The sequence below is a fragment of the Garra rufa genome, chromosome 7 (genome assembly GCF_049309525.1).
Source record: "Garra rufa chromosome 7, GarRuf1.0, whole genome shotgun sequence".
Classification (NCBI taxonomy): domain Eukaryota; kingdom Metazoa; phylum Chordata; class Actinopteri; order Cypriniformes; family Cyprinidae; genus Garra; species Garra rufa.
Genome location: NC_133367.1, coordinates 1978832 through 1996463, shown reverse-complemented (window position 1 = coordinate 1996463; position 17632 = coordinate 1978832). Strand labels below are relative to the sequence as shown.

At 34.9% G+C, this 17632-nt stretch overlaps 2 protein-coding genes across 2 annotated transcripts in view; one reads left to right on the top strand and one right to left on the bottom strand.

The window, feature by feature from the left end:
- Positions 1–749: 749 nt before the first annotated feature.
- Positions 750–2447, bottom strand: s1pr4 (sphingosine-1-phosphate receptor 4). The gene has a single exon (XM_073844837.1). It carries the CDS (start codon positions 2328–2330, stop codon positions 1158–1160), a length of 1173 nt encoding a protein of 390 aa, XP_073700938.1. The 5' UTR covers positions 2331–2447; the 3' UTR covers positions 750–1157.
- Positions 2448–10416: 7969 nt separating this feature from the next.
- The window catches only part of LOC141338923 (myosin IXB), a 40537-nt gene continuing 33321 nt past the window's right edge, over positions 10417–17632 (top strand). The window contains exon 1 of the mRNA XM_073844537.1: positions 10417–10627. The gene's annotated coding sequence lies outside the window, so the exon portion shown is untranslated. The remainder of the gene's footprint in view (positions 10628–17632) is intronic.

Sequence of the window (17632 nt, the reverse complement as noted above, 5' to 3'; positions counted from 1 at the left end):
TAAAAGAAGATTATAGTTGAATTTATAAAAATGACCCCAATGAATGCTCACTGACGCTCCAGAAGGAAACACAATGCATTAAAAGCTGAAAACTTTTGAAAAGGAATAATGCGTACGTTTATCTTATTTTGCCTAAATATCATGTTTTTATTTTTTAATTTACTACCACCCTTCCAGAAGTTTCCTAGAAGACAAAATAAGTAAAAAAAATTACCCTGATCTTCAAAGATCTGATCTTTTATGTGAAATGTCTTATTCAGGTTAGTGCTAAATAAAATTAACATGCATTTTGTGTGATCCCTCTTATTTTGGTAAAATAATTAACATTTTGCAGACTCTGCTAGATGCTAACTTTTGACCTCAACTGTACATCCTTGAAAATCATCTCTAGAGTGGCCGTATTATTTTTTTTCCATTCAAAATGCATTATTCCAATAGCTGTCTGGATCATCCAGAGCTGTGGTTTCCCATGCACACTTTCAGTGTTTTTGGTGGATTCTTGAACACTAAATGTGGATTTTTGAATGTGTAGCTTTCAAAATCTTTGGCAAGAGAGCATTATTGTGTAATACCATATGCATTATTCATCAGAATTTGATGTGTTTGATGTGCTGAAGCATGTTCTGTATATTGCCTCCCTCTTGTGTTCACTAAATGCTACTGACCTGGAGTCTTCAAGAAACCTCACATTATCAACATCTTTCAAAGCTTTATTTCCTTTATAAGATTTCGACAGTGCATACATTTAACATATTTCCCTGAAAACCTTAAAACCATTTCAAAAGTGCATGTACAGAATATAAAAAATTCCCTTTTCGTAAAATAAGAAAATATACTTTATCATTTTTTAAATTATAACATCTATATTGTACATTCTCGTAGAAAACAACAATAGAAGGCAGTTTGCGTTTGAGTATTTTACAGTTCTGATTTCTTCCCTTTGCATTCGGTTCAAACATTGTACACAATTGCATTCAAGTTGCATGTTTTTTTTTTTTTTTTTTTTTTTTTTATGTTTTTGTTGCGCAGCTGCTCACTTTTACAGTCCTTTCTGCTTTGTCCATCAAAGAATGAAACTCCCCTGAAGCCACAACGATGCCGTGCTTGAGGAGGTGCAGTTTCTGTGGCAGAGAAGAAACGCACCTGCCCACCACGGCTTAACCGCTCGATGCAGATAAACAAGAAGTGGTGGAGCTAAGGCGTGTTTTCTTGCCGTTCTTTGGTTCAGGCTGCGGGCTGGTGCTCAGGTTTCGCACCTTGCTGAAGCTGTTGCGCAGGCTGCTATGATGACTCCCGGAGGTGCTGGACGTCTCCTTGGACATGAAGGACTTGGGGTCGCAGAGTCCCGCCATCAGACAGCAGCAGCACAGGAGCTTCCCAATGGCCTTGCGCAGCTCCAGGCTGCCGAATGAGTAAATGAGCGGGTTCATGGCTGAGTTGAGCACGGCCATGGCGATGACCCATTCGGGATTGAAGAGCGTGCTGCAATTACGAGAGTAGCAGAAGTAGTCCACCAGCAGGAGGATGAACAACGGACCCCAGCAGACCATGAAGACCCCAACGATGGAGATGACGGCCTTTAGGAGGCGTAGCGAACGCTTGCGGCTGCGTATGGATATGGTCTCGGCACTGCTGCGGACGTGGCAGTAGATGGCGAAATAGAGAGCGCCGATCGTGAGCAGGATTATGAAGAAGATGATCAGGGCAAACAAGATGTAGCTCTTGGAGTAGAGCGGCAGCAGCGTAGAGCAACTTCTCAGGTCACAAACGCAGTTCCAGCCCATCAGGGGAAGGAAACCGATCACGAGCGCCGTTGCCCAGCAGAGCACCATCATCATGTAGATCCGGTAAGTCTTTGTGGCGGTTTTCTGGTGGACAGGCTTCATCATAGTGGCGTAGCGCTCTACCGCAATCAAGAGCAGGCTGAAAATGGACGCCGCCAAGGCTACAAACAGAAGTCCTTCGCGGAATAACCACAGAACCGGGCTTAGTCTGAAAGTGTGGTCGCCGGACATGCAGATGTTGACCACGTAGGCGGTTCCTGTCAGCAAGTCGCTCAGCGCGATGTTGGCTATGCATATGAATATCCAGCGGTGGCGCAGACGGACGCCAAACAGCACAGCCAGGAGGACTAGGAGGTTCTCCAGGATGATAAAGACGCTGAAGCCCAGGAACAGGACGCTGGCGGCACTCATTCCTTTCTTCGAGGGCTTGCGGTGTTGGAGGCGTCCGGTGAAGTTGTAATGCTCCAGGATGACGTTGCTGCTGCTGGTCCAGTTGTAGATGTCAGGACAGGAAGAGGCAGAGCTGAAGGAACGTAGGACCTCCATGGTGTGAAGAAGCGTGGACGTGGAGTTGAATCTCGCTGGGGTCTATTCGGGCTTCGGTGCAATCGGACTCCAGGCAATCAGACTCCGGCTTCTGAGGAATATCCGTGCCTCTCGGAACAACCTGGTGGAAAACAGTTGATTTGTTTTATTGGGTTCATGCACTAAATCTGAAATTTAAAAATTCCACTCACTCTTAAAAATACAGTTTCAAAAGGAATATAATTGAACCATTTTGGGTTCCCCAAAGAACCTTTCAGGGAACAGTGGGAAGGGCATTTTAAAATTCTAAAGAGCCTTTTTCCACAAGATTCAATGAATGTTGAAGGTTCTTCGTGGAGCCATCAATGCCATTAAAGAACCAAAATAATCTGTTTATAAAAGTGTATGCTATGAGGGTAATCATGATTGGTAAAGTGATCTTCCCAAAGGTAATGGCAGTCAAATGTACATTTTTACCAAGCTACCCTCCTAACATGTGGTTGTAAAACCCCATCTTGCTTTCAAATTGACCTCACATTACAGGGACTGTCCCAGTGGCACAAGTGTCTTGCTTAAGTGCGCAATGGTGTCATCTTGAGAGTAGAGCTGCAAAACGATTAATCGCGATTAATTGATTCAAAATAAAACTGTTTGTTTAATACTATATGCGTGTGTACTGTGTATATGTATTATAATATATAAATATGATATTATAAATATTTTACATATAAAATCAGACAGATTTGTCCTTAGTATAAACGTGTATGTGTGTGTGTGTTTATATATATATATATATATATATATATATATACAGAGTACACACATAGTATAGTATGCAAACATACATTTTGTAAATCGATTATCGCAACTAATCGTTTTGCAGATCTACTCAAGAGTTTATATTTGCGTTGCCTGTTTCAGTTGCCATCAGAAAAAAGGTTTGAGATACCCGGTCTAAATTTCCAATCTTAATTATAGAATTTGTACTTCACACTCCATTAGTCCCGATCTGAATATTGATTCATGAACCATCATTTCAGATCAGGACTTCGGAGCATGGATTGTGAATATTTCGAATCGAATTGGAATCGAATGATTCACAAACCCTCTTAGAAGTTCCGATCTAAATCAATTGATTCACAATATGCACTCCAAATTCTCAATATCAATCAAATGATTCGGATATGCGAAGTTCTGCTTTAAATAAAATGGTTCACAAACCCGCTTCGAGGGTCTAAATCTAAATTAAATTATTTGCTTTTTGAGCTTTGTGGATGATTTAATTTGTGAAATGATTTGCGAACCCTCTCTGACGTTCCGATCTGGATCAAAAGTTTCACAAACCTACTCCGAAGTTCCAATTTCAATCAAATGATGTGCGATCCGCACTCCGAATTTCTGAATGAAATCTATGCTTTGTGAATCAATTTGTAGAATGATTCGCAAACCTGCTCCAAAGTTCCAGTCTAAATCAAATGATTCACAATATGCGCTCTGAATTCCCGATATGAATCAAATGTTTCTGTATATGCAAAAATCCGGTAATACGCAAAGTTCCGGTCTAAATCAGATGATTCACAATATGCACTCAGAATTCCCGATATGAATCAAATGATTCAGTATACGCGAAAATCTGGTCTAAATCAAATGATTCACAATATGCACTCTGAAATTCCGATATGAATCAAATGATTCAGTATACACGGAAATCTGGTCTAAATCAAATGATTCACAAACCCGCTCTAAAGTCCCAATCTAAATCAAATGATTTTGCGATCCTCTGTCTGAAGTTTTGATCTGAATCAAAAGATTCATGAACCTGCTGCGAAGTTCCAATTTAAATCAGATGATTCGCAATCTGCACTTTGTGAATCATTTAATTTGCGAAATGATTTGTGAACCCACTACAAATTTCCGATCTAAATCAAATGATTCAAAAGATATCGGTTGCCAGATTTTTAACCACTAGATTACACCACCAACCCACAAAATTTAGAATAAGTTAAACTAAATTTTAGTTATTTTTAGAAGTAAACGTGTCATGATCTTCACCTAGTTTCATGCTGCCTTTCATCCGGTCTAAATCAGATGATTCACAGTATGCACTCTGAATTCCCGATATGAATCAAATAATGCTGCGAAGTTCCAATTAAAAATCAGATAATTCACAATCTGCGCTTTGTGAATCATTTAATTTGCGAAATGATTTGTGAACCCACTACAAAGTTCCGATCTAAATCAAATGATTCAAATGATATCGGTTGCCAGATTTTTAACCACTAGAAGTAAACGCGTCATGATCTTCACCTAGTTTCATGCTGCTTTAATAGTTTGATGTTTTCTACTCTTTAATTTAAAACAAATCGGAAAAAAATATTTGAGGTACACATTCCGAATTCCTGATCTGAATCATATGATTCACGAACTGCTGTCCATAAATCCCGATCGAAATAATGATTCACGAACCATCATTCCAGACTGGGACTTCGGAGCGCAGATCGCAAATCATTCAATTCAATCAAAGCTCCAATCTGAATCACAATTCATAAACCCGCTCCGAAGTTCCAAGTTTTAAATCTAATGATTTGAGATGCGCGATTTGAAGTCCCGTTCTGAATCAAATGATTTGCAATATGTGATTTGAAGTCCTGATCTGGATCTAATGATTTTTCCACTTTAAAAAACTTGTTGTACAATTAAAAGATTCAATGAATGTTGAAGGTTCTTCATGGAACCATCAATGCCATTGAAGAATCAAAATAAGTAACCTGTTTTTAAGAGTGTATGGTAAAATGAGGGTCATGATGATGATTAGTAAAGGCTTCATCCCAAAGGTGATGGCAGTCAAATGTTCATTTTTACCAAGCTACCCTCCTAACATGTGGTTGTAAAACCCCATCTTGCTTTAAAACTGACCTTACATTACAGGGACTCTCCCAGTGGCACAAGTGTCTTGCTTAAGTGCACATCGGTGTCATTTCAAAAGTTGGTATTTGCGGTGCCTGTTTCGGGTTACCAGATCTTTAACCACTAGATTACACCACCGCCCACAAAATACAGAATAATGCCAAAAATGTAATTGTTTTTTTTTTATATATTATATTTATTTTTGTAAGTTTTGAAATTATTCTTTTATAAGTAAACGCATCATTAGTTTGACCTAGTTTAATCTCGGCATGTGTAAAGTAGATTTAAATATCCTTAGTTTCACTACTGCACTTGTGGGTATTAGAGTGTGGCGTGTTTAAAGAGCCGACATGTGACTGTGCAAAGTATAACTGCAACAAATAAATCAATTTAGAACTGAATAAATATATATATATAAAATGTTACATTTAAATGCAAAAATTTGAATTCATATAAACACCTTTTTTTTTTCATTCAAGCAACAAAATATAAATGCAAAACATCTCTAGTGGTTCAAATCACTACTAAATATTTCAGAATAAATCCAATGCATATATATTATTATTTATTTATTTTTGAAATAAAAAGAAAACAATGACATTTTGCTGGTGCATCGTAACTCACCTCTTTTTAGTGATGCTGGTGCAACTGGTATTGAGCCATGCTCTGATGCAGAAAGCTCGAGCGCAAGCTCTCTGAACGATTATATACCCCGTAGTAACAAGGAAGGAAGCCGACAATTGCAGACAATCGACACACCCAATGGAGAAAGCTAAAATTCTCAGTTTCTACACTTTCTAAAATGCACAATTGTGACATCTTCCCAGAAAGTGTGCAAATCATGGATTGCCATGAGAAAAAGCATGCTGTGTTGCATGCATTAAGATTTGGCAACGAATATAGCACATATATTGGGGAAGATCTGTCGCTGTGAACACCTTGCAAAAACATCCAGTGAAATATAACAAAAAATGATCAAACTCAAATAGAAATACTGAAATAAATCAAAAACACAACACTTGAAAAAACATAAAAATCATAAAATGATTAAAATCAAATCATTAAAATGCACAATTTTAAATGTGCAACAAATATATTTTGCACTGCGGCAAATGGACAGTAATGATTTACTACTACTACTACTGCAGGAAGTCATCGAGCCAGTTTCTAGTCAGCACGTGTTGCAGTAGTAAAGTGTTTGGCAATGTGCTTTAAATACAAACGATGCTATATTCTTACAACAACTGTGAAGTTGCTATAACTGATATTTCTCAGAAGCCAGTCAGAAAACAGGAAGATCTGATGACCTAGTAAAGTGGCCTCCTCCCTTACTGTTTTCAGTTCACCTCATCCAGCTGGGTGGAAACACACACACACACACACACACACACACACACACACACACACACACACACACACACACACACACACACACACACACACACACACACACACACTCGTTTCACTATATTAGTGTAGACATTTTACAGACTTTCTATCACCTAACACCAACACCTACGCCTTCACAGAAGATTGGATTTAAAGAAAAACATTGAACTCTTTTTTTTACTTATAAGCCACTAATGGGCTGTCACATTATTTCACTATAATTGAGGACATTTGGCTCCTACAACTATAGTACAAAAACTCCTGCAAGTCTGTCCTGCAAGATTTCGTTTACTTTCCACACACTGTCAAAGAAATGCTTGGCAAACATGAATTCAGATGTGCAACAATCCATTAGACTCTTATTTTAAGTTTTTCTTGCATTTATTTGTGGCCGATCGATTGAAAACGCCCTGATTTGGTCACTTTTTGTCTATGCATCAGTTGATCGCTCTCAACGGTTTAAAATAACGTTTCAACTTTAAAAAGTGGAAATGCCTTAATTTCTATTTTGTGTTATACGACGTTGTAAATGTAGGGCTAAGATAAAGGAGGGGGGCCCTTCTGAAACTACCACATCCTGAGGTAAGAAACAACTCCCTTCACAGTTACCAACGCCCTGTCGACAGTCGTGCGCAACGAAATAAAAAAAAGTGTTATCAGAGAAAGCCACAAAAATAGAAAAAGTGTGTCACTGTTAAACTTGATCGCGTAAGCATAAACTGAACCTGCGTGATAAATGGGTTGTTTACATTTTCGGGAAAGCTTTAGCCTTAAAGACCTCAATAGCAAACAAACGCTTTATAGGTTGTTTAATCCAAATGAACGAAGTCTTTGGAATTGTCGTAACTCTCTGAAGCAAGTACGTAAATATGTGGATGTAGGCTACTTGAGGGAATTTACCTGAAAACCGTTGTAACCGAAAACGTTTGAATTTGTAAACAAATAACGTTCCTTTATCAGTGTTTGAAATCATCCACAGATTTACCTCATGAAATTGGTCGATTGAATAAGCAGAGCTGGAATCTTACAAAAACTCAAATATGTGGGTTTGCGTTGCATCTTCCCCTCAGTTATTTTTTGGGGGGATATTTTACGACTTTACGATTTCATTCAAATATTGGGGGGTAAATACACTAATAAAGAGTGAATACATGTGATGTGAATAAGCACTTGTTTTGTAGGTCATTCTTCACGCCCCTTAAACATGTAGGTTAAGTTGCGCTATCCTGAAGCCGTTTGTAGGGTCTGATAGACTTTCATTGGCGTTGTTAACGATATCTTATTTCGTACTGACATCTAGCTGTAGTTTAATGCAATGACCTTTGAGGTTTTTTCAGATATGCTGTACTACTCACATTCAACCACAAGGGTTTGCTCTCTGCACACCTTTACCAAACCGACAACTCTTACAAAAATAAAGCCTGTATATACAAAACCTCATGTTAACTCAGAAATGAGGATTGTGCTTTATTTTAATGAAAAGCGCAAAATAAGCATACATGTTGAAATACTACTACAGTGATATTTACGATTAAAATAAGATGTCAATGAAATGGTAAAAAAGGAAAAACAATGCTGATAATATACTGACCCTCAGGCCATCCAAGATGTAGATGAGTTTGTTTCTTCTTCAGATTTGGAGCAATGTAGCATTACGTCACTTGCTCACAAATGGATTGAATGGGTGCCATCAGAATGAGAGTCCAAACAGCTGATAAAAACATCACAGTAACCAACAAGTAACCCACACCACTCAAGTCCATCAATTAACATCTTGTGAAGCCAAAAGCTGCATGTTTGTAAGAAACAAATCCATCATTAAGACGTTTTTAACTTAACCTAAATATTTTCTTATGGCCAAAATAGTCCATAATCCATAATAACGCTTCTTTCAGTGAAAAGGTACATCTCTTGTTGTCCTCTCATATCAAAATCCACCCACGTATTTGTTTTAGAGCTGTTTTGGCTTGTAAGCGGTGCTTGCTCTGTGCAGATTTCTCTCCTGATTCAGATCAGATGACTTTTTCACTGGAGGAAGCTATATCGTGCACTAACATTATTAAAGGAATAGTTCACAAAAAAAAGTACATTTGCTGAAAATGTACTCAGCCTCAGGCCATCCAAGATGCTGATGAGTTGTTTCTTCATGGGAATAGATTTGGAGAAATGTAGCATTAAATCACTTACTTACCAATGGATCCACTGTATTTAATGGGTGCCGTCAGAATGAGAGTCCAAACTGCTGATAATAACATCACAATAATTGACAAGTAATCCATGCCACTCCAGTCCATCAATTAACATCTTGTGAAGCCAAAAGAAACAAATCCTTTATTAGGTGTTTTCAACTTCTAGCCAAAATATCCATAATCCATAATAACGGTTCCTCCATTGGAAAAGTCTATCTTGTGTTGTTTTCTAACATCAAAATCCACCAACAAGCTGGTTTGGACTGTTTTCGCTTCAATGGAAAAACCTATTCTATGGATAGAATGACTCATGTTTTCATGGGGGAAAAACACCTTAATGATGTATTTGTTTATTACAAACACCAACTTTACAAACTTTTCTCAAGACGTTCATTGATGGACTGGAGTGATGTGAATTACTTGTGGGCTTTTTGAGAGGTTTTCTTCAGCTGTTTAGACGTCTTTCTGACGGCACCCATTCACATCCATTACTGATCAAGCGATGTAATGCTACGTTTCTCCAAATCTGACGAGGAAACAAATTGATGTACATCTTGGTTGGCCTGAGGGTCTGTAAATTATCAGAATTTACTATTTCATTATCCATTTAATTTCATTTTACTGTTTTATTTTAATTGTGGATATCACTTTAGTAGTGTTTCGGCATGTTATGTGTTATGTATGCTTATTTTGCGTTATTTACATTAAACTTTGCAAACGTTTTAGCAATAAAGCATTGTGACGGCACCCATTCACTGCAGTAGGGCTGTAAAATGATTAATCGCATGCAAAATAAAAGTTTGTTTACATAATACATTTGTGTGTACTATGTATATTTATTATGTATATATAATACACACAGATGTATGTATATTTTTAAGAAAAATGTTTTAATGTTATAAACAAAATATTTATATGTACATATATACCACAAAACCATATGGATGACAAAACCAGCCATAAGTGTCTTTTTTTTTAATACATTTATTTATACATCATAAATAAGCTTTCCATTGATGTATGGTTAGTTATGATATGACAATATTTGGCTGAGATACAAGTATTTGAAAATCTGTAATCTAAAAGTACAAAAATATAAAAAAATATTGAGAAAATCGTGCTTTAAAGTTGTTCAAATTAAGTTTTTAGCAATGCATATTACTAATCAAAAGTTACGTTTAAAAAATCTATAATTTTGCATCCAATGTAGTTTTGGCAATTGCTACAAACACAACATAACGACTGGTTTTGTGGTCCAGGGTCTTATATAAACAATGCACCCACATATTTTATGTAAACACAAACTTTTTATTTGTACACGATAAATCGCGATAAATTGTTTGACACCAATACACGGCAGAGGATTCATTGGTGAGCAAGTAGCTTCATTTCTCCAAATCTGATGAAGTAAATGAGAACATTCTCAGCATATTTTTTTTATATTTTCGGATGGCCTATTCCTTTAAGGAACAACAACATGGATGTATACCTGCATTTCCCTTTCTTCCACAAGGCGTCGCTGTTCAGCATTTATTCACACTAGAGAAGTTTTGCCTCACCGTGGGGTTGTACAGAGATCTCCAGCACAAAGCTCACAGCTCCGTGTCCGTGTGTCCTCTCCGGACTCATATCGGTGTGTTATGTTTTTAAAGCGGCCTCAGGGGTGGAAATAAAGCTGTCTGGATGAGTTTGACGAAGAGGCGATCTGTTGGATGAAGAGGAGGAGCCGCATAACACGTATGCACAAACACACGGAGACAATCGACCAGCTGGCACATTTATTAACTTATTAAACATGAGACGCTTTATTCGGGAGAACAAACACACACCGCGGTAAGTAACCAACGGCTGTGTTTATTATTTAATTTAGTCGAGTCTTTTTTAGCGGCGCGACGGTGAATAAAACTTTCCGGGTGGCTGGAAGTCAAAAGGCTTTTGTTTCAACCCCCCAAACAACATTTCTGATACAAAATCCTTTAATATAATCATGGAAAAATAGCGGTTTAGCTGAACGCTAACTCAAAGTGTCGTTAACAAAAGAGAAAAGATCCATTCGCGGCGAAAACTCTCAAAATAGGTAACGAACTTCCCGGATTGAGCTTTTGTTAGATTCATACAGTGTATCCGGCTAACAATGTACGCTTTCATCTTTAATTTCCCGCCTCGTTCTGGTTGTTCATTCAACATATGATCTTGTTACTTTCATATCAGGGTATGATTTATGATCTGTACACAATCTGTGCTCCGTAAATGAATTGAATGGATATAAAACGCCGTCGCGATCTCCGGTTGAACCTCCTACTTGTTGCATTGTGTTTCATTGTGTTGTCATATGTCATAATACAACGGGATACGTTAGTAATGTTGTTTATGATCACATAACGTTTTAAGTATTCACGCATAAAGTAAAAACACAACGCAAAGCCCTAAAACTCATTATGGTCTTTGGAAAAACCAATGGGATGGTGGTCATCTTTGCCTGGACTTTATAGGATTGGCCGTTTTTTTCCAACTCTGACTGACTTCTGTCCTCCTACGGTGGAAAAACCCCATCATCATCAAGAACAGAAACTTGACAGGAAGCGAGAGAAGTAATTTTGACGTGTCATGTGTTTGCGTTGAAGGTTTTTGGAAGTTATTTTTGTTTGTGAACATAGCATGAGAAGATCTGAAGAACTGTAGATGTTCAACCTTTGGAATCAAAATGGGCCTTTTCAATCCAAGTTTCTGGTCTTATTGCGGACAATTCACCAGCACAAATCACTCCAAAGAGACTTATATTCATCTCCTTGATGATTTCTGATATACTGACCGATACTTGGTCATTTTGAGATGTATTTTTCTTGTTTAGTGACACATATCTCATTATGGAAGAGAAATGGCTTTCAAGTTGGCCTTAATGTCTTGTACTTTATGTAATCTGCCGGTGAACACTATAATAGAGGGGATGGGTTCGTATTGAGAAACTCTCAGTGACTAGGAGACGTGAACAGGAAGTTGATGGTTGCTGATGAATGCAGACGTAGTCATAGGAAATTCAGGTTGCCAGGAGTGTTAGACGGTTGGGTGTCCCTGCCCTATTTACTCTTTCTCACTCGTTCAGACTCTGTTTTGAAGCGTTATTGTGAAGTTGAGAGGGAGGCCCACAAAGCTTTTTTTGTTGCACCATATGTGCACTGACGTATTGAAAGGGAACCTCTGAATGAGGGACCTGGAAGTAGGGCTGGGCAATATAGCTTTACAAATATCACAGTGTTTTACAGCCTTTTATGATCGTTGAGATACTTCTCAATAGTAGTGTTCTTGTTCTGATTTGGCTTGTGTTGGTTTTGGTTCTCAACCAGAGGAATGATCAGTTCAAGCAAACTGTCCAAAAGTAATCCCAAGGCTTTGTTTATTTTTTATTTTTTTATAAATTTCAGACTGCAATACTATTTCATAATATTTCATGGCTTAAATATGTCAAAAATATTATGACTCATATGTCAAATAATAATTACTATTTTTTTAGATTTATCCAGAATGAATCTCAAGGAATTGCTTATTTCTTTTTTTTTTTAAATTGCATTTATTTCCAGTATTTTGTTTCTGCATTTTTTTAGATCTGTTTTTTTATTAAAGATTCATTAAAAATTAATCTATTTATTTTTTATTATGCATTCATGTGCATCCAGTATTTTTTCTACATATATTTTTACTGAAATGTTATGATGTAGCTTTAAATATGAAAACAAAAAGATTTTTTTTAGAATAAAAAAAATAGTTTTCGATTTTTTTTAAATGTTTTTTCCTATTAATTTATGTACTTGATTAATTCACACAGCGAAAAACTATATTTTTAATTAAGATATATGTATTAATATAACAACTACATTTTCATTTATTTTTACTTTTTCACTGTCACTGAAAAATGTAAAAAAAAAATTTGGCCTTCAAAAGTATTTGAAATATATCTAAAAGTTTATTTAATATTTTTTAGTTATTTTTTTGTACTTCCCAGTATTTTCGTTCTACATATCAATATATTTCTACATTTTTCAGACTTCAGTAGTAATTTATAATATTTCTTTGCTTGAATGTCAAATTTTTTTTTTAAGATGTTGTTACCCAAAGTTAATCTCAAAAGTATTTTTTATTCATTTATTTATTTATTTTTTGAATGAAAAAAAAATATATATATATATATATATATATCCAAAGTTAATCTCAAGCCATTGTTTATTTTTATTTTTTTATTTACAATATTTTTTTCGACATAATTTTACTGAAACATTATTATGTAGCTTTAAAAAAGATTTTTCACACTTAAGTAGGATTCATGCATTTCATGGCGTAAATGTTTTTTTTTTTTATAAAAAATGATTTTGTTTAGATTTATTTCTGTTATTACTATTATAATTAGTTTTTCAAAAAACTGGCCTATTTATTTATTTTTACTAATTAACACAAAGAACTATATTTTAAGTATTTTATTTATATGGACTAATAACAACCAAAATATTTTTTCAGCCTATTTTTACTTCACCTTTAACAACATTGCGTAAAAAAAATCGGCCTTTAATAACATTTAAAATACACGTTTATGTATTTATTTATTTTTCCTCTGTTGTTTTTGTCCTCAACCAAAAACGTAGTCATTTCAAACAACCAGTCTTTGCAAAATAAATAAAAATAGTTATTTTTGTGCATATAAATGACATGATCATCTACATCTGTTTTTACAAAAACCTGAGATTTTCACTTTTTGAGAATTCACTTTGGAGATGCAATTACTTAAACACTAAAACATATTAAATCTAATGCAATGTTTTGTTACGAACAATGTTTTTGCTTGCTGTAGTTGTAAGATGGGAAGGATTGTGAAACTTCACCATATTGCGGAAATCAAAATGTCTAAATATGTAAATATTTAGTGGATACTTTCTTCTGTAATGGCTAAACATAAATCCATTGAGCGCCACAGCAGCGGCTTCATATTCATCCGCTAACGAGTATTGACGAGCAGATGGCACGAATTAGATCCGTTTTCTCCTTCATAAGGTTCACAGGAGACGCCTTCCTCTCTCAAACCTGCCAGATTTGCAGATGGCAGCGGAATGCTTCCCTAATTTACTGAAACGTCCACCGTGGTCCGGTCACTCATCTGTTTCGCTGCGGTAAAGGCAGCCTTTTAATCTAGAAGGTGCCCCAAAGCGGCCTGACAGCAGTGCATTATGGGCGTGCGAGGGGAAAAAGATAAAAGTCGCTTTGAAAGCATCAGGAGTTTGCGGTGTGGATTCGGGGATGACGCACGCGCGGTAGAAGCGGACGGAAACTGCTTGGACGCGCTCGCTGGCAATTTCGCGCTTGCAATGCGCGTGCCCGAGCCAAGTTTATAAATAACCGTAATTATAGAGCAAGAAGAAAAGAGTCTGACACACATTTCGCATTAACCCTTTCTAAACAATGTTAACCTGATTTTTGGAGCGTTTATTGTCTAAATGTGTCATACTGTCTCGTGTCTCCGTTCGCGCTACTGGCAGCAGGTTTTGGTAATGTGTGGTTTTGATGTCCGTCTACCCACCCACTCGGCCATTGATCTCATGCCGGAAGTGGCCTGTCTGGAGTGGAAAGCGCATGAAGCGGTTCGAGTGCCAGGGACTTTATAAAACGCCGGGCGCGTTGAGCTCATTAATTGGAGTTGTGCAGCTGCGAGGTTTGAGGAGCGCCGCTCTGTTGACTCTTGGTTGATTCGCGACGCCGCTTGTTTAGTAAACGCGTAAACATTTCGCCATTAGCCTCTTCGACTGATGTAAATACGCCGCAGGAGGTTCAAGGATGAGGAGTGGGCTGTCGATGTACACGATGATCACACGTGTGAATGTCTAATTCACCGAAATCAAAAAAAAAAAAAAAAAAAAAATTCGTTTTTATTTTTGCATTGTGACTTTTTTTTGTCATTTATTCACATTTCTTAATCCCCAAAATTTAAATTCTTATAATAAAAAATATTATAAACATAGTTTAAGTAATAATAAAAATATTTATATTATTGTTATTTTTAATTATTTATGCACATTTCTTTCTCACGTAAATTCGATTTCCCATAATTAAAATTATTATTAAAATATTCTGGATAAGTAATAATAATAATAATAATAACAACAATAATAATTGTATTATTATGATTATTATTGTTATTATTATTATTATAATTACAAATAATAGTTATATAATAGTGATAATAACCATAATAATATTTGTAATATTACTATATTAATAACAATAATAATAATAATCTTAACAATAATTAAAAAAAATAATAAGTTTTGTAAATCATTAATGCACATATTTCCATAATATTATTTTTGAAGTATTCTGGTTACGTGATAATAATAATTTGATTATTATTAATAATGATGATAATAATAATAATAATAAATGTTTATACATTTATGCAGATTTTTTTTTCCTCCCAAAAATTTGAATAATAATAAAATATTATTAAATTATTCTGGTTAAGTAATACAAATAATAGTATTAATAATAATAATAATAATAATATTAATAATAATAATAATAATAATAATAATAATAATAATAATTTACTTATTGTTAATAATAATTTAATTATTATTAATAACGATGATAATAATGAAAATAATGATAATGGCATAATAATAATAATAATAATAATAATAATAATAATAATAATAAATGTTTATACATTTATGCAGATTTTTTTTCCTCCCAAAAATTTGAATAATAATAAAATATTATTAAATTATTCTGGTTAAGTAATACAAATAATAGTATTAATAATAATAATAATAATAATAATAGTATTAATAATAATAATAATTTACTTATTGTTAATAATGATAATTTAATTATTATTAATAACGATGATAATAATGAAAATAATGATAATGGCATAATAATAATAATAATAATAATAATAAATGTTTATACATCATTTATGCAGATTTTTTTCCCTCCCAAAAATTCGAATTCCCCAAAAATTGTAATAATGATAATAATAATAATAATTATTGAATTTATTAATTCATAAAATAATTGAATTATTATTAATAACAATGATAATAATGAAAATAATGATAATGGTATAATAATAATAATAATAATAATAATAGTTTTATTAATTATAATGATAATAATAATAAAAATAATGATGATGAAAAATTGTATTATTAATGATGATAATAGTTTTATTGATGATGATGATGATGATGATGATGATGTTGATTAGTTTTATTATTAAAAATAATGGTGATGATGATGATGATGATAATAATAATTTTGTTATTAATAATAATGATAATAATGATAATAGCAGTGAATTTTTGTAAATTATTTATGCACATTTTTTCCTCACAAAAATTCAAATTCCTATAATTCAAAGTATTGTTAAAAAAATAATAATAGTAGTAATAAAAAAAGAATATAATTAATAATGTTTTACAAATTACAATTGGCCATATTAATCATAGTAGTGTTTATTTTATTGCAAATAAATAAATTTTAAGTTTAAATATCTTGATTAAAAACGTTACTGTTTTGCATAAAAATACATTTTGACAAATATATGTAGAAGTCAAAATGCAGTTAATAGTTTTATAGTTGCAGAAGATTTCTATTTTAAGTAAATGTTGCTCCTTTGAACTTTGGAAAGAAATCTTTTGAAAGAATCCTGAAAAGACAACTGTTTTTAACATTGATGATAATCAGAAATGTTTCTTGAACAGCAAATCAGCATAGCCCTATTAGAGTGATTTCTGAAGGATCATGTGACACTGAAGACTGTAGTAATGATGCTGAAAATTCGTCTTTGTGTCACAAAAATAAATTATATTTCAACGTATATTCACATAGAAAACATCTATTCTTAATTGCAAAAATATATGACAATTTTACAGGATTTTAATGAAACAAATGCCGTCTCGATGAGAATAGAGCGACTTCTACTAAAAGTGTTTGCAAAATCTGTTTTTGTTTTCCGACATAATAGTTTATTAATCGTCACGCAGCCAAGAGAAATTATCGGCGCTCAAGATCAGTGGAAAAAGAGTGTATTTTTGTCCTCCTTGAGTTGGTTTCTCATGCCGAACGCCACACAGGCAAAAGTAAGTCATGGAGGCGAGGCTGATGTGACATTCCTTTTGGATATGCCAGCTAATCCCAGAACTCGTGTAATGACTGCGAGCGGCGGACCAACAGAAACACACTGTGATTGGAAAGCACTTAAAGAGCCAAATGGAGTCTGGAGCCGTAATATCGGCAGATTTAGGAGGAGCAGTTAATGTCTTCAAGATGTTCTTCAGAGCGGAGCGAGTGACATGATGCAGCTCCGGCTTCTGTTTGACGATTTTTACTGGCTAATTGGTGGTCGAAAACACCAGTGACCTCTTGGATCGAGTTTTTGCAGGTTTTTCTGCAGGTTTAAGACTTTAGGTGTGGGTTTTGCATGTAAGATGTAGGTTGTGCTTTCTTTGGATCATAATTAGCAATTCCCCATGGAGGGTGGTGACCTTTAGGTTTGGAAATGTAAGCTTATCCTGGTCTGACGTCATGTGGTTCGTATGGAGCTGGTGTATCTGCATGTTTTTTGTCAAGATTGTATACAGAGATTTGCTCCGGGGCGTTTAGGAGGCCTGTGTTTTCTCTGGCACGTCTTAGAAACCGTTTGCATGCAAATGGCATACAGTGCATGTCGACCGGTTCGATAAAATTCAGATCAGCCACTAGGTCAGAGCGGCGATTTACAGCTTGAAACAATGATGAAATGTGACCCTGGACCACAAAACCAGTCTCAAGTCGCTGGGGTATATTTGTAGCAAT

What these genes read in the sequence shown, in the direction of transcription:
- s1pr4 (XM_073844837.1), bottom strand. Translation starts at nt 2,330, where the DNA reads ATGGAGGTCCTACGTTCCTTCAGCTCTGCCTCTTCCTGTCCTGACATC.